A 27,710-nucleotide genomic window follows, 5' to 3' on the forward strand; every position below is an offset into this window, starting at 1 on the left:
CTCAACAAAGAGCAGTGCCATAAATCAGTGTCTCTACTCAGTTTGGAGCTGATGGAGTTAAAGATTCATTCGGATGCAGGACTGTATCATTCATTACAGCTTCTGGCTCTGTAAGTACAGGAACCACTTGAGCTGCTGAAAATAGTATTAGCCCTAAGCTTGTTATGGATCTTGCAGACTCATTCACTGATCGCCTTTGATTTTTGGGACATCTTGGATAAAGAATTAAAATGACTTTAGTTAAGCCAATTAACTTTCCTGGGGCCTGGGCAACTCATATCCTATGCTAGAGAAGGTCATTGATGTTAGTCAAATAGCAGTTTTATTTGAGTAGGGATTGAGGAAATCGGACAAAAAGTCTAAGAATTGTTTATAATGTATTTCTTTCTGTGTTGCAGTAACTTGGCCTTTAACATCTGAGCCTGACCATAATTACACACACAAGTGACTGGGTGGTATTATCCTTTCTGTAGATTGTGTCTTGATTGTGCCAGCTCTAAAGTATTCATCTTTCAGGTGGTTCCAAGCCAAGTTTTAATATGAAGTTTGATCTATCTATGGCCTATCGAGTTTTTACATAAAGTGTGGCAGTTAAGAGCATGGACTCTGGGGCCATGCTGCCTGGGTTTGAATCCTGGTTCTGTGACAGCAGCACAGAGAGCGAGCAGCCCCCTGGTGATTTAAGCATCTGTTTCCACAGTGTTGACTTAGAGCCTGGGTATGGTTCTCCAGCACTGGTTCCATTTCTCTTACACTAGGTCACACCATGAGGCCACTTACTGCCATTGGGTTGTGAGCACAGCTGATGCAGGTCACTTCCAGGAGAAGGAGTTCAAGAAGCAGGTACTCCTTCTCCACTCCCTCTACTCCCATTTGCTGGCTGAATGCAGGAGGCTCCAAGGCCTGAGGGTAGAGCAGAGACACATGGGAGAATCCCTCTAATGACAAGGATCCCTACATAGGATAGTCACATGAAATATACCTCTATTGGGATGGTTACAAGAAATAAACCTCTATTGTGTGAAGCCAGTAAGATTTTGGGATATTTTTTTATTGCAGTAGCTTCTGTCCCCCTAACTAATACTACCACTGGTGGTGTAACCTTGCATAAATAACTTAATCTCTCTGTGCCTCAGTTTCCTAACCTGTAAAATGGGGGAAATAATTATCTGAACCAAAGTGAGTGTTTAATAAATGATGTTGCTATTATTGATAATAATTTATTATTATTATTGTCATTGTTGTTATCCCTCTGATCCTTGGGGAGCAGGGAAGATGAAGTATTTTAAATTGGAACACCAGAAAAATGTGTTTGAAAAGATAGTAGCCTATAGAAAATGATCTATATCAAGTAGCCCAGCTTTGTAAAGTAATGTTTTATTATTTGCAGTTTGGCTGTAGTTGGTCGATGTACATAAAACACGCATAAATGCATACAGTGAAATTTTTCTTCTCTGACACACGTGGACTTGCAATCATTGTTTTGGGTTTTAGTGTTGTGAGGATATATGCACAGCATAAATATTTGCATTTCAGAGCCTCAGATTGCCCAGACAATAATCCAGAAGATACCCAGGAATTGGATTTTTTAATAAGCACTGAGACCATTTGATTTTGTTCAGTGGACAGATGAGTTTCCCAATTTTAAAGCAGTATGTTACATCGCCATGCTAGGGCAAGGATGGTTGTACTGACAGCTGGTTTAGTAGCCTGCCTCTGACTTAATTTCCCTTATATAAAACGGGAATGTAATGCAGCATTCACACTCAGCTTTATCATCACAGAGCTAAAATTTATCAGTGGCATTTGTCTCATTGACTGTGTTCAGCAGTAAAAGCTTATGAGACTTATCAAGATTTAAAAAAAGTGTAGACAGTGAAACAGGAGAGGAGAGATATCCATCTTTTCATTCAACACCTGACAATCTGGAAGGAGTAGACATCTGTCAGGGAGCACCCACTGTGGAGCCAGCTGCTCTGAAGAGCAGGCTCCCTGGAACTCTGCTGCGGAGGAGGACGCTCCTCACAGCCAGCTGGGAACAAGGGCTCCAGGGACACTGGGGCCGGGGACTCCGGTGATTCTGGGAACAGTGCTCTCTGAGGTGAGTACCAGAAGGCACCTTGATAAGTAATTTAGACCACACTATCCAGCTGGAAGTTCTTAATAACTTCTGCCCCCAATGGCGGTCCATGCTTTAAGTAAGAACTGCTTTAGAGGCAATGTTCCAAATTCTGGAGTGGCCTCCAGGTGCTGCAGCCCTGCAGAAGTTGGAGCCCAGCTGCTCCCTGCCTCTTGTCTGTTCTTGGGGTTGTAATTGAATGCCCGGTCCTGCCTTCTGTTCTGTCATTTCTAAAGGAAGGTTTCTTCTTATGCAAATTATGTCAATTGTTCTGATGGCTTTGGCAGTGAAAAACAGCATTCTTCAAGGATTTTCTTCAAGCTTAACTAGATCTGGAAGAACACTGTATTTAACTTCGGGTGTTTTTTTTTTTTATTTTGACGTTGGAGACATTTGATCAGAATACCTGTGTGAAACAATTATTTGTACAAAATGGCACTCTCCATTTTCAAATATTAAAATATTCTTTTGTGACCTGCAGTTTCATGAATTTAGTTAGGTTTGTTGTTGTTATGATTAAGAAGAAGTGTTCCTAACATCAGCTTAAAGGATTTAGAAATATATTTACATGGAAACATAATTGCTTTGGAGTGTTGTATTTTGAAGTGACACTTCTGTACGCAGTGATTGAGTTGAGAGGAATACTAAGTACATTTATGTCATAATAAGAAAATGACACTGCCTATAAGGAAAAATCTAAGAATTGTAAACGATTAGCTTTTATGGCAACATCTTTAGTAACATATCTAAAAACTTGTTTCCCCTCCATTCCCACCGCCCCCCCCCCCACCTACACACACAAATATAGGCTTCTATCACCCAGTTTCTGCCAGAAGGAGCCATCGGCAAATAGTTACTGTTGAAGACAGCACCTTGTGTATATATTCCAAAACTGCCCCTCTCCAGAGCAGCATTCAGAGCTAGTTCCCTTGTTAAGCTGTGAACTTTGGTTGAGAGTTGCTTCTTAGTGTTCAGGCAAGAAATGACCTTTTTCAGAAGTTATAGACCAAATGTCAGAATTTATTACTAACCTCTGCCATTATTGTCACTAGTTTTGAGTACTTTGTGTCCAGCATTCTGTTGGGCACTTTACACACTTGAACTTCATTTGATCATCCCAGCAACGGTATGAGGTCTGGTATCATCCACTTTCCTGATGAAGGAAAGGAAGTTGTTGGAGGCTAGCCAATTTGTCACATAGCTAGAAAGTGGTGATTCTAGGACTTGAACTTAGTACATCTGGCTGGAGAGTCCCTGGACTTAGCACCATGTCAAATTGCCTAGCAAGTGGAATGCACATTGTTGATCCTCCTCTGACTTGAACCCTAGCAGTTGATTCTAAACCAAGAAGGATGCTGCTACCAGGCTCCAAATCAATAGAATTCCAGCAAAATCCATGTGGATTCTTTCCCATCCATTCCATCCTGGTTCACCCCTCTTTGCTAGAAATGTGTTCAAAACAAAACTGCACCACTTTTTCCATAATGGAGGGTTGTACATGCTTACATGTGCATGTACATGGAAGGAGAGTACATGCAATCTACAGAGATTGCCCCAGCCCCCTTTGTTCCCACTGTCCATCAAGCCTGGTTCATAGATATCCTGCCTCGACTTACCAGCTACCTTGTGTTGGCTCATGGCTGTTGCATTACATTCACAGCTTATTCCATCGACCTCATCTCCCAGGAGGCAGGGAATTGTATGTACCTCACAGTCATTCCCTTTTCTAGAAGTCTTAGCTTGTTTATTGTTTTACATCCTTCCCTGGGATTCTCTTCCTACCTCACGACTATGATATCCTTTCTGTTCCTGGCCAAGTTTTCAGTGTTTACTGACTGTCGAGTTGCCCACATTGCCTGACACTCACCCCTTCCTCCTCAAGGAGAGATATAGATCTTTGCATTCTAGACTGTCATATGCTCAGCAGGAGACATAATACCCTCTTGCCTCTGGCATATCAGGGCTCAAGTAGTGTAGATTGAAATGATCCATGTGGCTCTGTTCCAACTTATTTATTAATAAAATGAACCCAATTTAGCTTCTTTATACCATAAGAGAACATGTGTACTTGCTAATAGTCCCCACCCACCTGGTACATGGTAGGTGATTTGTAAATATTTGTTAAATGAATGAAAATAGAAGTGATTTCAGTTTAGGTTCTTTTTTTTATGTTGGTATGATCCTTACTTATATGACTGATTTAATGAATTTATCTCTTGCACTGTGGCTCTTTTAGTGAAGAAGACTAAAAATTGAACCTTAAGGTAGGAAAGGGAGGCATCTTCTGCTCCTGTTCCTTTAGGGTTCTGGGCTTAGCCAGTCTCCAGGATGCTTTCCCAGTATGAGGGTTTATGGGGATCTGGGCCAGGGATTTCAAGGGAAGCACCAGAGGCTTAGAGGATGGACAGAGACGCAGGCCAATCTCTGAAATCGTGGGCTTTGAGGTAAACCCCTCAGAGTCTCACTTGGGGCTGGGCAGGTCCTTGCATTGCTACTGCCCATCCTGGACCTTCTGTCAACCCTCATCTAGTGATTTAATTATGCTGACTCTAAAGACGTAATTGCAGTTTTTGATGAAAAATATTTGCCAAGAGACCACGTTCAGATGCACCAGGTCTTTGGTTAATGATACTCCCTTCATCTTTTCTCTGCAGAGGGCATGTTTTCAGGGTGTTGAGTGTCCTCGAGCCCCTCTTTCATGTTTGGCTTAAATCCCAATTAATTGTGATTGGTCAGAAGCCTCCTGACTGGAGCCCCTTTCTGGGGGCTGTTCCAGGTGACTCACTTCTAGATATGCAGTTATCACGGAGGAGAAAAATGACCCAAATGTATGAACAACATTAAGTGTTCTGACATTGAAGTAGTGCTTTTCTCTTCCTGGTGTTTGTGTGAAATGATCTGGCAAAATAGATGCTGCAGAAATAATGCATTTCTGTGTCTCCCTTCGCAAATGATGAATGTTCCTGGCCCATCATGAGATTTCTTGCCAAATGCTGATTCTGCTAACAGAAGGAGTGGAGCTTCAGATGTTCTCCTGAGAGAGAGAGGGAATAAAAAGTTTTTCAGGCTTGCCTTCCTTCTGTGTTGTGAATACTGAGAGGTGTCCTTGTGAAAGACTATGTTCTGCCTTTGCCCAAGTCTTGGCTAAAGCCACAGGCTGTGCTGCTCAGGTATCTGCAGCAACTGCCCCAAGCTCTGGGGAGGCTCAGAGGACAGGGGTGGCTGAGTGAAGAGCATCGACATCATCACTGACCCTGTTGGATTTGTCTCTTACCTTAAGAACTTCCATTCAGGAAGGCATTAGTATGAAAACACAGTACCTACTAAATCTTCTGTAGCAGAAAATTTCCCCCTTGTAGCAGGAGGGAAAACCAGGGAGCCTTAGGGCTGGATCGGCCCATTCTGTGCAGGTGTTATGCTTGGGACTTTCACAGATATCCTCCCAGTAACCCTCCAGATCAGCCCTGGAAGATGGTCACCGGCCTCCCAGGCATTCTGAACCAGGACACTGAGGCCCAGGACGTGAAATGATTTCCTTAAAGTGACATGGCCAACTTCCCAAACTGCTGTTGTGTCTGACCATCACACTTCTGCATGTCTCCTGGGGAGTCTACCTCTCATTCCTGTGACTCTCCTGGTCTCTTCCTATTGCTGTCTCCCAAGTTCTGACTGCACCAGCCTCCTGACTCCTTGTCTCCACCCAGCTTTAACTCCTTCCTCTCCATACTGCACACTAAGATTTTTTCAAATACACACACCTGGTCATCAAATCCCAATGCCAATAAGCTCTTTAATGGCTCTGGCTGTTGCCTGTCTCCACACCTGACCCACCTACCCAAATCAGGATAAGTTCCAAACTCGTACATCCTGAACACTACCCTTGATGGCCTGACTCTGCTTGCTACTTTGACCTCATCTCTCATCAGAATCCCCACCTTGGCCTTGTCTGTGCCAGTGAAGCAAAACTGGGTAGTTTCTTGGGCCCCAGGCAGCTTCTTGTCCCTGGGCCTCCATACCCGGCTCTCCCTCTGCCAGACAGGCTCGTCCCCTGTCATGTCTCCCACCTTCCCAGCCTAGTCACCCTTTAAAGGTGCAGAAAGATGGAGTCACTGCTGTGACCACCCCACTGGCACCACCTACCACTGTGTTGTATCTTTTTTTCCTATTTACTCATCAGAACACTCCTGACCATTAGAATGCCAGATTTCTTCAATTTTCTTTACTTAATATTGTGCTCAGCGCTTATACCCTGCCTGGCATACCAGAGACACAAAATAGATGTTTGAGGAACAAATAAATAGACTAGAGACATATTCAAATCCAGACAGGCTTGAACCTTTACTCAGGTGGCACAACATCTCTTCCACATTCACCTTACCCTTGGTCTTCCTTTTGTGTTTTCAGAGATCTGCCAGCACTGTCCTAACCCCTTTTCCTATGCAAGGATGACTGCTCTTACAAGAAACAAAGTAACTGCTAATGTAGCCCTTGAAACTATAGAAAACAAGGTGCCCTTGCCTGTATACTTGGGTTGGAGGCCAACACTAGAGAACAAGGAGCTTGGGGTATTTGGCCTCCAATTAATTGTCAGTGCCCTGGAGAACAAAAGATGATTTGTAGCCCAAACACAGCCATGTGTAATTTATAATGAAGGCTCCAGGGCCACCTTAAGAGGGGGCTTGGTCCTTTCCCTCCAGGTATTTTTATTGTCAACAGCTATATCTGTTCTTTGAGACCAGATTTCAAGCTCACCTCTCAGAGGCCCTGTGGAGGGATATGTCCACTTTTGTGGCACCCAGTGTGCCCTGGCCATGTGGCTTTGGCTTGTTTAGAGCAGCCTGGTCAGCAGTTGCAGGCCTAGTTAAGTGATGATGTCCCCACTTTTTGGTATTTGACTCTCTTGGGGAGTCTGAGCTACCATTGGCTACAAAAGTTAATGAAACAGGTTGTTATGGCAGTGAAATGGGCCCTCAGAAACAAGCTTGCAAATATTCAGACTGTCAATCCATCACCCTTTACTCCTCAGATTCAAATGACCAAGTGACCAGAAGAAGTTAGGCCTCGCTTGGTATAAAATTCACTGTCTAACCATTTGCCTTTTAATGACTGACTAAACCTCCCTGTGCCTCAGTTCCCCATCTGCCACATGGGGATAGTGCCAACCTCTTGGGTACCTGTGAGGGTTGGATGGATTGATATATGAAAAGCATCCAGCATCGTGCTGGGCCTGGGATACACAGAGGACTCATTGTACTGACTTCCTTAGGCTCTGCTAATGAAGACATGCTGCTTAATTACACAGATTCTAATTGGGACCATGTTCCCCTAAAGGAATCTGTTTATTAGGTGCCCATATGCTATTCTACATATGACTACAACTTTTACATTTTCTAATTTCCAATGTATGTTCATTGTAAAAATGAGTAAGTACAGGTAAGCAAGAAAAGAAAGGAAAAATTTGTAATTGTACAGCCAGCTGTGAATATTTGGCATGCCCTTCTAGCAGTGTTTATGTATGTGCACATATGTGCCGATTAGTAACTGAAAGTACAAAGTCACCGTTACGGTCTGTAACATATTACAACATACTGCGTGCACATTTCCTGCATTCTTTTATACAATTTTGGGGTGGCTATGTGGAATTCTGTTGTACTATTGTAGCTTACTCTATCCAGGTGCTAGAGGTCAAATTGCTTGGTTTCATACTGTAGGCACGTTTTTAAAGGAATATATATGTGTGTGTGTGTGTCTGTGTGTGTGTATACACACTCATATACACACATTGCCATTCTATTGCCATTCTAAACTGCCAAGGGCTTGTGATTGATTAATGACTATCATGTGGTTAATCTCTCTGTTCTTCAGAATCCTTTGATTCCAGCAAAGTGTAACGTTTTCTGGTAAGAGCAAGGCATTATGTTGTTCTAACCCAATTCCAATAGACATTAACACATCTTGAAAAGCAGTGTTCTTTTTTTTCTTATGGGCTAACTTCCCCAGGGTGGTGAGAGAGTAGCATTGGCTGAGTTCATTGGCAAAGATGGCCCATTGTCACATGTCCTGAAGGGAGAAGGTGTAGGTGGGCATAGGAGTGGATCCAGTGAACTGCTCTATTTGTCCCACATCTGGCTGGAATCCTTGGCTGGGCAAAGAGCTTTATGTTGAGATTGGTTAGCTAGGTCGCTAGGCACAAAGTGGTCCTGGGAGACCGATAACTCTCCGCAAAGTCAGTGGCTCCTTTTCATAGGACAGACTCAAAAGAAGAGAAGACACAGGAAGACCTTACTGAAAACTTAAGGGGTGGTGGAAATAAGTTGATTCTGTTTTAGAAGTCTATTGGGAGATAAACACATGGAAGTAACAGATACGGCCAGAATAGTGGCCCCTATATAAAAATGAAAAGATTCAGGTAAATGCTAATTATTGAAGTCCATTTTATTTTTCTTTATCTGAAGTCTTTAGATCACTGTTAGTTGCAGAATTACTTAAGACAGAGATTGATTTCACTGACTCTGTAAATATTAGACTGACATTAGTTTTGTTTTACTCACTTCTCAAACTTTGTATTTTTGGTAGTGAATCAGCCTTGGCTCTAAGTTGGTCTCGGGTCTTGGCTTTTGGAACACATCTGGCAGGCAGCAGGGAACCCCCAGGATTTTTGGCTCTGAAGACATTGGCTTGCATTTGAATTTAGGGAAAGGTTCCAGTAATTGTCATTGAAGTTTTATTCACACAGCAGAGGACGCTGTGAGCCTGAGCCAGGCATGGGCTGGCTGGAGTCCCACATCTCAGGCCAATCCAGTCAACTTCCCGAGGGGTGGGTGGGGCAGTCACTCTTACAGAGCCATAGCTGTGTGGCTTGCTTGTTTCTTGTATTGTCACATCGCAATTGTTCTATAGTAAGCTTCACTCAGAGAAGTCCTGTGAGTGTCTGTTGTGGGTTGGTGTGTGACCATGAGGACCTGACTTCACCTTCTGGACCACACTGAGTGCTCTGGCGGTCAGAGGGAGGGTGTAGCCTCACTGCATTGGGGAACCAGGGACCACTTGTTGAGGCAGAGTGGAAGGCTAGAAGGAATACTGTTTTTCCAGATGAGCTGTGAGAGAGAGACTCTCAAGAAAAACATGTAAGGTATTTATGGATGTTTTCAAGGAATGGGGAGAAACGTGTCACTTACAACTCATGGTCCATTGTAGGACCAGGCAGAGCAGCTCAGAGCATCTTAGAAATAATGTAGCTGATGTCTGTCTTGGTCCAGACTCAGGTGGTCTGGATAGCACTTTGTTTATTTCTTTAGGATACCTTAATTCTAAGAAACACCAAGCCCTTGGGCCTGATGTTCAGGTAAGAGGCCCCGACGCCCAATCTGAGGGGCCCTTCCTGCCCTTGATCTGAGTCCAGTAGTGGGCCCCAGGGACTCTGTGTAGCCAGATGCTCCCAGACTCTAGGAATTTCATTTTGGTCTTAAGGATAAGAGGGATTCTCTCTTTGCATTTGTTTCCTTATTGTCAGTCCCCCTGTCCTCAAACTCTAATTTTTTTTTCAGGACACCCAAAGGACTTGGGAATCTAAGCTAGGAAAGGAAGTGTTTTATGGACATACACACACATACAAACACTCCCTCTCGGGACAAGGAAAGACTGAGCCTCCTTCCAGTTTATATTTTTTAAGATAAAGGAGGGAAAATGAGGAGAAAATGTAAATTTATATCTCAAAAAAAAATGATCCTGCTGTTAAAGAGTCATTATATTTTTTACTTCAAAAATGACTGTCAGGGTTACTAGAGCCAAGACGTGGAGCCCTTGTTTTTCCTGAATGGGATCTTGGGGTGAGGGATTGTTAACTGGTTCAGGTTCTCAGACAAATGAATACATATAAAGCCCCCCCCCCAAATATTTTCATTTCTTCAGCCCTTTGGTAGCTACATAAATGTAAGGGGTTCCTGTTGAACACTAATAGTATTAGTAACTCCATTTGAGAGGTTTTTATTAATAAACAATACTTCTTTTCAGTGAGACCAATATTAAATCTTTAGTTAAAATAAACTTTCAGTCTCAGGATCCCTTTACAGTCTTACAAAACATTGAGATCCCTAAGACCTTTTGCTTATATGGGGTATGTTTATTGATGTTTGCCATATAGAAATTCAAACTAAGAAATTTAAAAATTAATTTAAAAATTAAATAATTCAACCCTGGCTGGTGTGGCTTAGTGGGTTGGGTGTTGTCCCGCAAACTGAAAGATCACTGGTTCAGTTCCCAGTCAGGGCACATGTCTGGGTTGTGGGCAAGGTTCCTGCTAGGCCTTGGGGATGTGCAAGAGGCAACTGATCGATGTTCCTCTCACACATTGATGTTTCTCCCCCTCCCTTTCTCCCGTCCTTTCTCTCTCTCTCAAAATAAATAAATAAAATTTTAAAAACAAAAAAAATTCAAAACAAAAAATCCTTACATGTTAACATAAATAACATATTTTATGAAAATAAACTTATTTTCTAAAATGAAAAATTTAGAGGGTTGACATTTATTTCTTTATTTTTGCAAATCTCTTTAATGTTTGGTTTAAGGGGAGACAGGTAATTTTCATGTCTGCTTCTGTGTTCAGTCTGTTGTAATTTGTTAAAATCTATGAAGAAAATCTGTCTTCACATAGAAATGCTGTTGGAATAAAGGGGGACTTCATGGACCCCTGAAAGGGTCTCAGGGACCCCAGAGGGGGTTTTGGACCATTCTGAGAACTGCTTGTTTAAACAGATAAATTCCAAGGGTACGTGATGGGTTTTAAATGAAAAGTTGGTTTTGAGAGCTTGGGTCAAATCAGTCCCTTATGAACAGACTAACAGATTCATATATCTTATATAAAATGTTTTTATGGGTTTTAACTTATTGTGCATACTCCTTTCAGTAAGCTCCTAGAGGGTACATAGGAAGTCCTCAATAATTGAATTGAATTACTCAAATTCATAGCAACAACTCTATTGTTATAAAAATGTTTGTAAGATGTTCTGCCATGTTACTTTCTTTAATTCCTACTCCAGTTTAGGAGTTGGCAAGCTTTCTATGTAAAGGATCAGAGAGTAAATATTTTAGATTTTGTGTCATCTGGTCTCTGTTGTGACTGCTTAACTTGATTGGATATGTAAACAAATGGGTATGGTTTTGTTCCAATAAAACTTTGTTTATAAAAATAGGTGATAGATTGGATTAGGCCCTAGTGTTATATTTTGCTAACTCCTAATATAGTCATTAGACTCATAGCCTTGAAACTATTTTTTTCCCTAAGTTCTTAGTCTTTGGCCATGGAAAATTAAGTAGTGATGTTTAAGGAAAAACAAAACACAAAAGTTGAACTTCTTCATTTTTATCTATGACACCATCTGGAATAGTCAGTTTCCAGTGGTGTCAGCTGTAGGATAGCTAATGAATCTGGGGCAGTCTACCAGAAGAATGCCTGACTGTGGTCAAATTGGAAGTATAGGGTATTGATTTCAGGAACTGAAGAGGATGAATGATAAAGAGTTTATTTGATTTAGGGTTTATTTCTTTCTTGGGTGCTAGTTAAGTTTCCGAGAGAGTCAGAGCCAATGTTTACATTTATCCCTAGTTGGTTCAATAATTATGAAATACAGTCTAATCTCCCCAAATCCAACACAGACAGTCATATTATAACTTTACTTACTCCTTGTAGGTAGAGGGGCTGTGACATCATGGGCGAGGTGCTTTGTGATATCATGTGCCTTTATTATTGCCCTCCCTCCTTACAGAAATACAAAGAGTATGAGAAAGACGTTGTCATAGAGGAAATCGATGGCCTCCAACTGGTGAAAAAGCTGGCAAAGAACATGGAAGAGATGTTTCACAAGAAGTCAGAAGCAGTGCGGGTAAGTGCTTCTGCTTCTAGCTCTTTGTTGTCCAAAGACACAAGACAGCTTCAGGGAACTGTCTCTGGTGAACCTAACTCTCAAAGATCAAAGTTGACTTAGCTATTATGTGAACTCTTTCTTTTCTTAAGTCAAGTTAACCAGGAAAAGTAGTTACTAGGGACAGGATTGCCATTTCCATATATGTTCGGGTACCAGTTTTCACCTTATAATCATATGCCTTCATCAGAGGTGTCACTAATTATACAGCCATAGATGATGGCTTATGACTGTGTGATACATTTCCTAATTACTCAAAATCATTCAAAGGTACACTGTGGTTCAACTAAGCAACTATAAAAAATCTAAGCAATGCTTGCCTAATGTGGAATCGAAAATCTCAGTGGAGTAAATCAATCTACATGAACTCAGAAGTTCTCTTTATCACTGTTGGAATATTACTATAGTTATAATGTTTATCTCAACTGGTAAGAGTTCCCTGAAATTTCATATTATCAGTGGGATGAATGGAACAATGGTGTAAGATATGTTATTTTGGATTTCCAACATGCTTCTGACTTTACACCTTACAGCCAGCTAAATAGGGCACCTTCCATTCTTGCTTTAGGACATGTGAATGTTGCAGTATCCTATATTAATGCCATATTGGCACAGGATTATGGGAAAGAATCGCAATATGCAGAGTTATTTATTTCTAATGTATATTTTGCTTACCTTTCAGTTTTAATAATTATCTCCAGAATCACTTTGTCATAAAAGAACACTTCCTAGCCCTGGCTGGTGTAGCTCAGTGGATAGATCGTGGGCTGCGAACCAAAGTGTTGCAGGTTCAATTCCCAGTCAGGATACATGCCTGGGTTGCAGGCCATGACCCCCAGCAACCACACATTGATGTTTCTCTCTCTCTCTCTCTCTTTCTCCCTCCCTCCCCTCTCTAAAAATAAATAAATAAAATCTTAAAAAAAAAGAACACTTCCTACTTTACCTTCTCTCATACTTAATCAGCCAAATGAAATTTCCACAAGTTATTTCTGCTTTTGACCTGATTGATCCCACACATTTGTTTGACTCTAAAACTTTTTTATACTATTTTGATTCAGGGGAGGAGGGATTGTAGTTTAATAGGTAAGAACATGAGTTTGACCTGGGTTCAGAGCCTGCCTTTGTTACTTCCTAAGCTTTGGCCTTTGGAGAAATAGCCTTCACAAGCCTTAATTTCCTCAACTGTAAGCAGGGAAAACATGTAAGAAGCATGATGAGTGGACTTCCGGACAAGATGGAGATGTAGATAGACACACTGTGCCTCCTCACACAACCAAAATAAGGACAACAATGATTTAAAACAAAGTAACAACCAGAACTGATAGAAAATTGAACTGTATAAAGTTTGACAACCAAGGAGTTAAAATAGACACATTCATCCAGACCAGTAGGTGGGGCGGAGTCAGACGACCAGGCAGAGAGGGGTCGCAGCACAAAAAGCGGTAGCACTGGGCACACAAGATGGAAGCGGGTGGACCCTGGGCATACAGGTGGCGGCTGGCAAACCCTGGGCACAGGGTGGCAATGGGCAGACCCAGCGAGGCGGCGATTGTGAAGTGAGGCACAGCATGCAAGGTGGCTGGCTGACCAGGTGGTCCCACATTTGCATGCAGATAAACCAGGTGAGACTGGGGAGCAAGACAGACCTCGCAGCCCAGGGCCCCAGCTCTGGGAAATAAAGCCTCAAGGCACTGATTGGGGAAATCTGTGGGGGTTGAGGCGCAGGGAGAGACTCCCAGCCTCACAGGAGAGTTTGTTGGAGAGACTCACATGGTCCTAGAATGTACACAAGCCCACCCACACAGAAATCAGCACCAGAAAGGCACAGTTTGCTTGGGGGAAGTGGCAGAAGGGACTGAAATCCAACAGAGAGTGGAGCAAGCACCATTGTTCCCTCTCAGACCCCGCCCCCACATACCGCATCACAACCCAGCGACAGTGGGTTACCCTGCCCTGGTAAACACCTAAGGCTTCACCCCTCACTATGTAACAGGCACAATAAGACAAAAAAAAAGGCCCAAATGGAAGAACAGATCAAAGCTGCAGAGCAAATACAACTGAGTGATGAACAGATAGTCAACCTATCAGATGCACAGTTCAAAGCACTGGTGATCAGGATGCTCACAGAATTGATTGAATTTAGTCACAAATTAGATGAAAAAATGAAGGCTATGCTAAGTGAAATGAAGGAAATGCACAGGGAACCAATAGTGATGGGAAGAAAACTGGGACTCAAATAAATGGAGTGGACCAGAAGGAAGAAAGAAACATCCAGTCAGAAAAGAATGAAGAAACAAGAGTTCAAAAAAATGAAGAGAGGCTTAGGAACCTCAAGGGCATCTTTAAACGTTCCAACATCCAAATGATAGGGGTATCAGAAGGAAAAGAGGAAGAGCAACAAGTGGAAAAGTTATTTGAACAAATAATGAAGGAGAACTTCCCCAATCTGGCAAAGGAAATAGACTTCTAGGAAGTCTAGAAAGCTCAGAGAGTCCCAAAGAAGTTGGACCCAAGGAGGAACATACCAAGGTACATCATAATTACATTAGCCAAGATTAAAATGAAGGAGAGAATCCTAAGGAGACAGTTACCTACAAAGGAGTTCTCATCAGACTGTCAGCTGATTTCTCCAGAGACCTTACAGGCAAGAAGGGGCTGGAAAGAAGTATTCCAAGTCATGGGAAGCAAGGACCTACATCCAAGATTGCTCTATCCAGCAAAGCTTTCATTTAGAATGCAAGGGCAGATAAAGTGCTTCTCAGATAAGGTCAAGTTAAAGGAGTTCATCATCACCAAGCCCTTATTATATGAAATGTTAAAGGGACTTATCTAAGACAAAGAAGATAAAAAACAAAAAAACATGTATAGTAAAATGACAGCAAACTCACAATCATTAACCACACTTAAAACAAAAACAAACTAAGCAAACAACTAGAACAGGAACAGAACCACAGAAATGGAGGTCACATAGAAGGTTAGCAACAGGGGAGTGGGAGGAGGAGAGAGGGGAAAAGGTACAGAGAATAAGTAGCATAGATGGTAGAAGATAGACGGGGAGGGCAAGAATAGTATGGGAAATGTAGAAGCTAAAGAACTTATGACACATGAACATGAACTAAAGGGGGGGAATGTGGGTAGGAGAAGGTGTGCAGGGTGAAGGGGATTGAAGGGGGGGAAATGGGACAACTGTAATAGCATAATCAATAAAATATATTAAAAATAACATAAAAAGTGTGATGATTAAGGAAAGTTGTGATTTTGAGCCACTTAGCACAGACCCTCACATATAAACAGTGCTCAGTAAATGGTAGCTTCTGCTGCCACCATGACTGTTAATTTAAATAAGTTGAGATCTTTTGGTGGAAACTCTGAAGTGCCTCAGAAAAAAAAATACATTTATCTGCTGCAGAAATATTGCATTGAGAGCTAGCAAGCTGCATGGTTGCCTCCTGTGTATCCTGTGACCCTACCTTGAAGCAAGTGGTATTCTTTACAGGCAGCATGGCAGCCACTCAAGTCTAACAGCTAGAAACCTGAAAAAAAGAGTAGTCCACCATAATTACTATTCCTTATTTATAAAATGAACACTCATTTGGTGAAACTTTCAGAATATAGGAGTTGGCAAAAGTAGGTTTACAGTTATGAGTACATGAAACAGAGTTTATTCTTATATTAGTATTTATTAATTATATGATTATTTATTACAACTGTAAACCTACTTTTTCCTGCCCCTGTATATTAACAAGTATTAAACAGCAAAACATTCCCCAAAGTCCCCTGACCCATCAGGAAACCACGGCTGTGTGTTACTGTGTTTCCTTCATTCCTGTGTGCTCTCTTTGCATTTTTATGCTTGTACCTTTGTGTTTTTCTTTTCTCAAATTTGCAGTTGTATTGCCTGTTCACTTTCTTATCCAGCTTCTTTTTTACTTCTTTATACCACTATAGTGTAAGCATTTTCTTGTGTCTCTGTATTTCATGATTTTTCTTTAATGGCTGTATAATACTCCAATCAAAGGTATGTCATAATTGATTTGATTGCTGCTCAATATCTGGATTTATATTGCTTGCAAGTTTTGGTGTAAATAATGCTACAGTGATCTGCAGTCAGCACCTGCTACGTTGGGTGCTCCTCTAAGCATTTTACACTTACTCACTTATCCTTACAATAGTCTTGTGATGGCAGTTACTATTCTCTCTGTTTTACAAAAGAGGAGGCTGAAAGGCAGAGGTGAAGTTGTTTCTGAGGTCACATGGGGGGTGAGAGGTGGGCTTCAGGCACATGGAGACCCCAGAGTCTACATTCTTCATCACCACCATGCTGTCAGCACCCTGTAGTGCAACATGTTTTTAAAGATGAATTCCTGAACCAGAGGCTGTAAACCTGTCTCCAAGGCTCTTTATACACACAAAAACATTTCTGTCTGTTGCGCGTGGGTCACCGGCCAGCAGTGACCACGGAACGCTGTGGATGGCTCGACAATAAACACGCGAGAAATAACAACATGCACAGAGACAAACTAGTTTCTGTGGGGAAGTAGGGACAGAATGGCCACCCCCCCCCCTAGTGGGGAGCGCACCGATTTACAGTCCATACCTGCTTTTATTGGGCTCATGCTACATAATAACTCAGGTAACGTACAATACTCATTAGGGGAAGTAAGGAATATAGGAAACAAAGAACTCTGCCGGTCTATTGAGTTGGGGATCAAAGAGCTGTAAGGCTGAGGAACAAACTAGCTTCCTCCTAAGACCCTCCTCATTCAACTGAGAGCATTCTAAACAAAGAAGGTTTCACAGTAATTTACATGTTCTTTCTTAGGCCTGATCACCCCGGGAAATCCGCACTTCCCAGTACCGAGCTGTACTTCCCCGTCATTGTTTCAGGCTTAGGTGGAGTGCGGGAACTAAGGCCACCGAGAGATAAGGAGATTTTCTTCCGGACGCTGAGAACTCAGACTTTGTCAAAGCCGAGGAGTGAGGGTCCATCACCCCCCTTTTGCTGCAGCCTCCCAAGTCCTTCTTTTGGGGGGCCTCCCAAAGTGATCGTGCCTGGCTTGGGTTGTTCCCCCCGTGGGGAATCTTACCCGTCTTTGGCTAACCGACCAAGCTTTTTGGGGTTCAGTAGCAGAAACAGCATTACTGCCAGGAAGATAAGCTTTTGTCTCCTTGCTGGCTTACAGTTCCAAGGGCGTTCCCTTAGCCTTAGCCTAGGCGGGGGTCTCAGCTTCTAATACCAGTCAGGGCGGTTCCCAACATCTGTCCAGATAAGGTTGTGCCAGTTCAGAGTCCTTTCAGCAGTAGAGGTATGTGAGTACTCCTTTTCCTGAACTCTTGTGCGAACAATAAAAATGTTTTATTCTGTTTTAAATACTACTAACAACAATGTCAGTCTGAGAAGGGGAAATGCTGTTACTGTTTTTATTTGCATGTCCATGTGAATCACAAAATTCTAGAGTAGAAAGACACGTATATCTCCTTAGGTTCTGCCTCTGCCCCTAACAGATGAGGAAGCCCTGGTATGTGGGACTCAGGGGCTTGTGTGGCATGGCATGCCCCCCTAACAAGGGGGTCCAGCCAGCATCAGAGCCTAGTCCTGGTTGCTCAGAGGCAGGAGACCACGTGGCAGGTGAGCCATGGGTGAATCTGAGTCCTGTCCCGAGGTGGGAGGCTGGTGAGAAAAGCTAAGAAACCTAGAAGACGTCTTTTCCTCACTTACCTTCCTGGAGAAGTTAGGAGGAGTCAATGATTTACTAATCTATGCTTATGTTTCTTTCTTTTCTTTTCTTTTTTAAAAGATTTTATTTATTTACTTTTAGAGAGAGGGGAAAGGAGGGAGAAACAGCTAGAGAGAAATATTGATGTGTGAGAAAAACATCGATGCCCCCAACCAGGGACCTGGCCCGTAACTCAGGCATGTGCCCTGACCAGGAATAAAACCAGTGATCTTTTGCTTTGCAGGATGACATCCAACCAACTGAGCCACACTGGCCATGCTATGTTTCTTGAGTTCACTCTGCCCCAGGTTCTGTGTTAAGCACTTTTTGTGGGTCATCTCATTTCATTCTCACATCAACCCTAGGAGTGAGACACTGTTAGCATCATTGTTTTAGAAATGAGCAAGCAGGCTTGGCAGGGTGAAGCCCTTTGCTTAGGTCATGTAGGCAGGCTCGGTGGAGTTACTTTATCAGACGGTAGAATTCCAGTGCCTGTGTGTGTATCTGTGTAAAGTGTTTAGCACTGTGCCTGGAAAACAGTAAGCTTTCAGTATATGTTTGCTATCACTGCTGGTTAAGGTACCTTCCAGGTGTGAACATTTAATAGTGATGACAGGAGGGAACCAAATTTTGAACCTTTTGGCTTTAATTTAGTGAGGTTGAAAAAAAAAAGAAAAAGGCTGATATGCAACAGCATGGATGGAACTGGAGAGCATTATGCTAAGTGAAATAAGCCAGGCGGTGAAAGGCAAATACCATATGATCTCACCTATCAGAGAAATCTTGTGAACAAAATAAACTAACAAATAAAGTAGAACCAGAGGCACAGAAACATGGAACAGACAGTCAGCAACCAGAGGGGAGGAAGGAGGGGGATAATGGTGGAAAGAAGGGGAAGGGACTAGTCAAGAAACATGTGTGAATGGCCCGTGGACATGGGCAATGGTGTTGGGATTGACTGTGGGAGTTGGGGGTGTGGGCTGGGTGGAGGAAGGCAAAGGGAGGAAATTGGGACAACTGTAATAGAATAACAATACATTTTTTTAAAAGACTGAAATGACTGGTGCGGTTCCTTTGAGATGGAAAAATAATTGCTCTGTTTGAATTGAAAAGTTTCCAGAGTAAAGGCATCTAGGATTCTCTGAATTGTGTATTACATGCACTTTTAAAATAAATGTACAAGTTCTTTGGTGTGCGTACTTAATGCCGTGAAGCAGGGGTGACAACTCATTTTCACCAGGGGCCACATCTGTCTCATGGTTGCCTTCAAAGGGCTGAATGTAATTTCAGCTTCTTAACAGTTAAGGAGTAGTTGCATTTTTATAGTCCTAAAATTATTTCGGCCCTTTGAAGGCAATTGCGAGGCTGATGTGGCTCCCAGTGAAAATGAGTTTGACACGCCTGCCATAAAGTCTAGGTTAACTGGTCCAGTGATATGTGTCTCTCCCCTGCTCCCAATCTTAAAACAGGAAAGAGAGCCTGTATATTAAGTTGGGGTTTGGTCTGGAGACGGCATTGTCATTGAGATTGACCTAGTCCCCAGTGTCAGCTATACAGCATTCTTGGCAAAAACCTGGCATTTGGAATGAGATGAGGTGCCACTGAGAGGCCTCCTGGGTGCTGGTTTATGTTGAGGCCAGGGGAGCAGAGGGAGTGACTGTTTTTCATACTATAATGACACTTTACTTCTTGAATAGGAATGGTTGCTTTTTGCTCCAATTGTGAGCATTTGGAGAGCAAAGACCTCAAATCCTAATGTGCCTGTGGGTTTGCAGTGAAGTCATTGTTTGCAGCATTGCCCTAGAAGACAACTCAGTGCACTGGGGCCCCTCCTTTCCCTTGCCACCCACCGAGCTGCGACCTTCTTCTCCAGTGGCCCAGGGAAAGAATGGACTTAGAATTCACTCCATTGCTGTGATGCACCACGCCTAGCAATCTTCCTTTTCCAAGCCCCCTTCCCCTCCCTCAGAAATCTGGGTTGGCTTGGAGGTTCTAGCTCCTTCCCATGTGTCTTCCTTCTAGGAACTGATTGAGCACGAAGCGCTCATCAATTGTGATGGCTGGGAGGACTCAAGAACATAGGGGAGAAAACACTGGCTCACAAACAACACCGATTATTAAAGTTTCCGTTGATGTGTATGAAATATTTATGAGATTGGCAATAGCAATTTAGAAAACTGCACTAACACCTTTAGTTTGCGAAGGCAGCTAAGTTAGTGCTGAAAAAGAAAAGAAGAAGTACTGCATGCAGTAACCCTGTCCCCTAATATGCCTGTCATGTCTTGGCTGTTAAATGGTGTTGATCTTTTTCTGTCCCTTCTGGCTTGATTTCATCATTTTACCCCATCACTTTTCCCAGTGATTAGTTGAATCAGAGTGATTTTGTCATACTCGTCCCCTATTTGAATTACTCTCCACTATGCAATTATCCTATCACAGAAAGTCCTATTTTCTCCCCGTCAGATGGCTGAAGTAAATGTGAAGCCTAAGTGGCCTGCCCATTACATAACCTCTGTCATCTGGTTGGTAATGGACTACATGTAACTTTTTAGGCTAGGAAATTACAAATAACCTTAGCTTCAATAATTGCCATTAATATAATGGTGCTGTTATTATGGTAGCATTTCTTAACTAATTCTAGAATGTGTTAATGCCATTGGTGGTTTAAATAATTTTTCTGAACCTGCTTGGCGGCTGGATGTAGGTTGTTTTAACTTAGAGCCAAACTGAGTTTGATGCAGCCACACAGCTCTTGTGAATAATGATTGTGCCCGAAGCATTATCTCCCAACTTCTTTGTTGAAACATGTTCATGTGACTAAGCCCTCCATTAATGTTGCTGAGCAGTTCATCAAGTTTTAAGTCCTATGAATGGGCAAGAAATGGAATCAATTTGCTTTCAGTTCATTAACATTTCAAGGCAGACATTTCATATGCTGGACATGGAGGAAGTGAGGTTCATCAGTCCTCTGCCAGCTGAGGACTCCCATTGGGCCATTCCTAAATGACATCTGGACATGTTCAACCTGTCACAGGTCAGAGGTCATGTGAAATATTGATGGGAGGCACATTTGACACAGCTCCCCTTCCTTTTGCCTTGTTGATGGTGACAGATTCTTTTCTCTGATTTGAGAGGAGGGAGAAGGCAAGGCATGTGCATTTCATGGCCTTGGCTATGTGGACAGGCTGCCCAGTGTTTCTTTTGTCTTTAAAATCTGAGACTCCACTAAGGGTGGCACAAACCATCACAGCTGGAAGAATCATCTGAACTCCAGGGACCTCAAGCCGAGGTGGCACAGCTAAGTGTGCAGTTGGAGGAGAGTGTAGGAAGTAACTGGGTAACCATGGGCATCTCTGATCACAGGGATGCACTTTTAGGGCAGATTCCGGCACTGCCAGGGGAAGTAATGATCCTGTGATTTTGAAACGGCCCATATGTTCAAAATGAGCAGCACAACTTGAAAACAGTAGCTAGAGCAGGAAGTGATAAAAGAAGGACGTTGGAGAATGTGTACATTTATGCTAGGATGCTCCAGAGTGGTTACTGTCTTTGCGTGGAGCAGCTCTGGAGCAGGCACTGCCTTCATCACACTGATTTGGGCCAGAATTGTAACAGCCTTTTGTCTTGGTTTCAGGTATTCCTGGATTCTTGTCCAGGCAACGACCCACACAGCTTTCACTATGGGACTCTACAGAGTTCGGGCCTCTGGAAACTTAAACACATTTTACAAAGAGAAAGAGGATTATATAGGACAGAGTCTATTACAGTAGCATGTTAGCTGAACATTAAGTATCTCATTTGCTGTTCAAATTCATTTTTCCCCTCAAACAGTTAATTAAAAGTATCTGAAAGAACAAACCTCAGTGGGGACAATGAGGAGACATAAAATGCAGGCTGTAGCTAAACTCAAAAGTAAGGAGTCTGTTTTCAGAACTTGGATAAGATATTGAATAAAATTTTAAAGCACTCTGAAGGTCATACCCATAAATAAACTTCATCCTGTTTCACTTATTTCACGACTTACAATGATAAAATGATAAATCCAGCACTCAAAAAAGAGCATTTTGCTTAAAAATAAACATGCTTGCTCCTTGGGAAAAGCTGAGAGAGACTAGATTGTATGTGAAGTTCCCCCTTCCTATAGCGACCTGCTGTTCATTGCAGAACCGACTCCCATTACATCTGTACCACGGAAAGTAATTGCTGTTGTACAGTAATTCAATTTCAGTGCATTCACGCATCAGTTCACCGATAGGGGTTTATCTGGAGGAACCTGGGACTTGAAAGCTTTTTATCGAGAAATTCCACATGCAGCAAGACATTTTTTCTAGGTAACGAATATCAGCATTTGCATTTAATAAACATTTACCTTCTCAGAAAGACGGATTTTTGCTCCTGCAGAAGAGATTTACGCCAGTCTTCCAAAAAGCTAGAGGGTACTATTACAGCGACTTTCTCTAGCTGTTTTTTTGATGGGTGTGTGTCTACATATGTATGGCTATAAAACACATCTATGTTTTTATGTAAATATGTATACACTGAGGCATGAAAATTAGGGCGCACCCAAGGAAAGCATGCTCATACCAAGAAAATTGATATGTGCTATAGAAGCATTGATGTGTACAGGAGTACACGAACACTTCTGGCTTCAAGCCCATCTACATCTGCAGGCAAGGTGAAAACTGTTGACATGGTTAACTTTCAAATAGAAATTCATTAAGTTGGAAATTAAACCAACCATTTTGTTTATAAATTTTTAAATTAAATAAAGGTTCTTAAGACAGAACTGATCCTCCCTGTATAAAATGACCCTTAGATCATAAACTCTTTAGTTGTTAAGTCCAGAATGAGCCACAGAGGCCTTAGGAGGTACAGATACTGAACATTGCTAGAATGGCCTTTGTAGAGGTGGCTGTACATATCTAAAATTTTTTGCCTTGTATTCATGTCTGATCTCATCTCAAAATTTCAAAACTTGTTCCTTGAAAGAGGAGTAAATTTGTTGCTGAAAAAAAAGTTTCAAGTTACAAATGAAGCAGGAAAAGACTATTATTATTATTATTAAATATTTTATTTATTTATTTTTAGAGGGAAGGGAAGAGAGGGAGAAAAATATCAATGTGTGGTTGCCTCTCATGTGGCCTACACTGGGAACCTGGCCTGCAACCCAGGCATATGCCCTGACTGGGAGTTGAACCTGCGATGCTTTGGTTCACAGCCCGTGCTCAATCCACTGAGCTACGCCAGTCAGGGCTAGACTCTTATTTTTTTATGTTGCTGTATCTTGTGGCCTATTTGCTTCTCTCCCTCTCCCTCTCTTTTCAACCTGGATTGCAGAATTCCACACATATATGTAACAAAATTTAGAACAAAAACCTCAAACCAGAAGAAACAAAAAATAGCAACAACCTGGACTCACCAGTTTTGATGAGGTCAGCAAACCATTTTTGGTTAATGGTTGAGGGTAAAACCACATGGAACCACGTGGTCTTTGTGGAGTTTGCCTCAAATGGGGTTGGGGTTTCCGCTAACATACTTTGGAGCCTCACAGGGAGGCCCAGAGGCCGCTGATCCACCCTCCCACCCACACTGACAGTGAGCAGCATGCCTGTCTCCTGAGGGAGATGAACTTCTCCCTAAGGGAGGAAGGGAGAACCTCTGGGCATCCTGTGTGTGCCATTTCATCTCCTGTCTCTTCAAGCCCCTTGTCTCCCATCAGCTTCATGGACTGGAAGCTGGGCTGGCTTGGTGAACTGTGTCCTGGTGGTCCTGCTGTTTTGGGGATGTTGACCTATAGAATGAGTTCTTTGTGGGTAGAGTCACTGTGCCAACCTTTCTCAATTTCATGTTTTTCTTCTATTCCTGAATATTTGACTAAAAGCTTTTCATTTTCAAAGCTATATGGAAGACAATTTGGGGTTTTCTAAGCAGCACACTTCAAATATGTTTGTTTTCTCATGCTTTTTGTTTGTTTTTACTCATTATACAATACATGGTTACTGTAAAAGAAAAAGAATGAAGAATATGATAAAGGAGAAAGTAGAGATCACCTCACCAAGAGGTTATTAAAAGGTACAACATCTTTCAATACCTTTTGCTTTTAAACATCTTCATTTCTGTTCCTCCAGATTTTTCCCTATTTGTGCATGTGTACATATATGTGTGTTTATATAAACTTCTGAAACAGTGGATCATACTTTCTCATAACCAGCTTTCTTTTCTTTTTAAATGTTATATGTTGTGGACATCTTTCCATGTCAGTGAATACATGTTTCTATTCTCTAACATGACTGTATAATAGTCTTCTTTCTGGATGTCCCAGTCAAGCAATTATCTCTTGGTGATGTCATGTATAATGTTTCACTATTATAAGCAATAACATGATAAACTCTCCTGCAGAGAAACTCGTGTCTATTTATTTGATGCATTTATTAGGATGTATTCCTAGGAGCAAAATTGAGGCTTTTGGTACATTGCCAGCTTGTCCTGCAGATAGTATCTGCCTGCTTGTGCTCCCACCTGTGTGGTTATAAAACTACTATTTCTTCACTTTCCCCTCTAGCACTTGACTCTCGTTAGTCTTTCAGTCTTTGTCCATCTTATAGGCAAAAAGGAGCATCTCTTTTTACTTAGTTTATTTAATTACTCACTGTTTGGCATGATGGGTATTCCTGGCTCTCTACCTGCCTTGCACCAGGGTTTGAGGTAAGTCACACAGTGGCACAGGGCATGGGTGCCAGTGCCACAACAAAGAGAAGGCCCAGTGCTGGCTGCCCATCATCCCTCGGAGAGGGGTATGAGCCAGGCACAGGCTTGGACATGCCTGGGCACCCTATCCTCTTCTGTCCTGGTGCACATTGTAAGCATAGCCTGGTGGCTATGTGAAGGGGGGCTGTGGACACAGTGACTAGCACCAAGCTGCCTAGATTTGGGGTTCCAGTTGTTTGGAGGACTTGTCTGAGAACACCAGTGGCTTAGCACCTAAGGGTTAGATCACCACCCTTCCACCATAGGAGAAAGTCACTAGTCTCACTAAAATCTGAGCTCATGCAGCCAGCCCCTCTCACTGGGGAAGAGCCCTGTTCCCAGTTGGCTCATTGTCAGAACACCAGACTGAGGGCCTCCATCACTTTGGTTCACTTCCCCTTATGGGACCATATAGGAAACTTGGCCATTTTTTATAGGTTCATTGGTCACTTCTTCCTCTCCTTCCCCATCCTTCTTCTTCTTTTACTAAGAAGGAGGAAAGGGTATTGACAGAAGGATGCCTGTTAATACCCTTTCTCATGGTTTATACTATACTATTTCTTTTCCTTGTTCCAGCTTGTCCCCACTCTGGTCCCAATTACTATCCATGGTCTAAACGTACAGTTAAGTGCTCATGAAACATTTGTTGACTGACTAATAGACCATTATCTTAGAGTCAGAATACCTGGAAGTCAGAGTGATCATAGCTTATACCTATTCCCTTGACTAGAGAACTCCTGAATGATGAAGGGGAAAGAAAAGGATTTGAGTTTAATTACAGAGATACTGCAGGGCTCATGGGCCCCTTCTAGACCCTTCACTGTGTGTTCCATGTAAATGAGATGTCTGCATGCTGCCCAAGTCAAGCTGCCTCTTTCTTAGAATCTAGCTGTGGGCTTCAGCTTGATCCCTCCTCATGTGGACCTGCTCCTAGAACTAGGTAAATGGTGGAGTTGCAATGGGAAGACATCAAGCCACCTGCTGTGAGTGGAAATAAAATGTTAACCATGTCCAGAGAGGGAAACAAATAGTATTTCCTCCCTGTCTTCCTCCTTCCTTCTCTCTTTCTTTCCTTCCTATTTGATTGGAACTGATAAAGGAAGGCTTGACTTCTGGACAGGGGAGAGAGGAGGAAGTCAGTGTTGCTAGACTGTGTCTTAGCAAAATAACCACCAGCTTCCTGGTGTTCTCTATACCTGAGTGAGTGAGCTTTCAGTCATAATGTGCAGGCTGGACTCCAAGGGTAGGGTGTGTGCCTCCAGGTTGGGCAGATGCTTTTCCTCATGTGGCAGGTGGTAAACACAGGCAGCCTACTACCCCCAAGAAATAGAACAAACTGATGCTATGAGCATGTTCGAGAGGCTTTCCATAACTTTGAGAGTGATGTCATGCAGGAGAACTTTGGATCGATGCTAGGAATAGTAGATGCTGGGCTTGGTGTGGTCCCAGCTGAAGCATGGCTGGGTCAGGGCACTCGTCTAGGGCCCTGCCACTCCCTTGCCAGTAGTGTCTGTCACAACATCCTGCTTACTCCCTTTATACATGGTTTGAAAGAAGCTGTACTTACTCTGTCTTAGTATTGACTTGCATCTTGCCAGGCTCCACTCTAGAACCTCAGTCTCAGGAGGGCAGGGACCATGACAGTCATGTTTTCTTATATACCTGGCACTCAGGTAGTATGCTCGGTGAGTGTCCATGAATGAACTTGTCACACTGATAGTGACGTTGCCCTTACCAGTGCCCCATGCTTGGGAAGACCATCTGGTCACAAGGACACAGGACTGGGTGAGGTTCCAAGTATTTCCTGAGGGTTTGTGCCTGCCCTGTCCACTGTTCCCCACTAAATGATCCATTTGCCCTTGGCCTCACAAGTGAAATTTGGATTTGGTTTATGCTGTAAAATGACAAAGGAAAAAGAAAAAAATTACTTTTGCATCCAAAGTAAAATGTCATTTAAAATCATATTTCCCATTTTCATTGCCTGTTTTTCTTTTTCATTTAAAACATCTATTTGGAAAGATGTCCTATTGCTTTGGTCAAGACGGAATGAACCAAGCAGCTAGAGGAAGACAGGCTTTGGCTATGTGATCCTGTATGAAATTACAGTGCAGGTCCCTGCCTTCAGCCCAAGTAACAATTATGCCCCATCAGGCAGCCCATGCAGAGATGCCGGGCTCTCCCTGAGGTTCTCTGATGGCCTCACCCACTAGAACTGGAAGAGCAAGGAGTCTTCTGCAGGTGGAAGATGACAGTGCCTGAACCAAAGTGGACAGGCTGGGATGGAGGTGGGGGTGGGGCGGGGGGAGCTCAACACTACAGTGCTGCAGCAATGTGCCGGTTCCTGTTCTGATTTTTCAGAGCAGTACATGGTTATTTTATCACACCACACCAGGTAGAAAATAATGTCACTTCGTTTACAGTTGGGCAAGGTAAAGGAAATCTTAAAAGGTTTATGGGTGGGAGGAATTTACAGTGAATCACTGAAGTGTCACCATCAATAGATCCAAATGACAGAATGAAGCCATAATTTAATAATAATAATAATAATAATAATAATAATAATAATAATAAACCACTGGCTATAATTGTATGAATTACTGGCAACAAATTAAAGGTTTTCAGAAATATTTTGAATGCATAGTTAGTATGTTTGACCAAGGATGTGTTGGTGGCACCAGTCATCTTTCTTTGGGTTTTTCTTGGTTTCCTATGTGAAGGTAAGGAACAGCTGGCTCTGCAAACACAGGGAGGTTATTTACATTTTCTACATTAGGTGATGAGGGGAAACTGAAAAGGTAGTTAGGAATTCATTGGCATTTCATTTATACTGCATTCAGGGGAGGGATGGCAGCCCTCTTCAGTAATCAGAGTCTTTGTTAACAATCAGCTGGGATATTGCTGATTGCACATCCCAAGCTATACTGGCTGCTTGAACAGACACCACACATTGCTTTATACTATCAGGGGCTAATGTGGACTTTGTGTGTGTGTGTGTGTGTGTGTGTGTGTGTGTGTGTGTGTGTTTTAATTGATTTTTTGCATGTCTGTTGGGGAGGAAAATCATATCTTTGGAAATCTACTTAGAAAGTCTCCCTCACCATGCACCCAATGATTCTCAAGCATCTCATCATTATTTGATGGGTTTTGTCTATAGAGAGGAATTTGTCCAGGGGCCCCTAGAAGCCTATGGTGGCCATTAGAAAG

The 27,710-nt window shown here is 42.5% G+C and overlaps 1 protein-coding gene across 3 annotated transcripts in view; it reads left to right on the forward strand.

The window, feature by feature from the left end:
• The window catches only part of CACNA2D3 (calcium voltage-gated channel auxiliary subunit alpha2delta 3), an 857,676-nt gene that overhangs the window by 154,965 nt on the left and 675,001 nt on the right, over positions 1–27,710 (forward strand). For all 3 annotated transcript variants that reach the window (XM_045832366.1, XM_045832367.1, XM_045832368.1), the window contains exon 3: positions 11,884–12,000. In XM_045832366.1, the coding sequence (XP_045688322.1) occupies positions 11,884–12,000 (117 nt within the window). The remainder of the gene's footprint in view (positions 1–11,883; positions 12,001–27,710) is intronic.

This window comes from Phyllostomus hastatus, unplaced genomic scaffold, assembly GCF_019186645.2.
Source record: "Phyllostomus hastatus isolate PE091 unplaced genomic scaffold, TTU_PhHast_1.1 phas_contig_16, whole genome shotgun sequence".
NCBI classification, from domain to species: domain Eukaryota; kingdom Metazoa; phylum Chordata; class Mammalia; order Chiroptera; family Phyllostomidae; genus Phyllostomus; species Phyllostomus hastatus.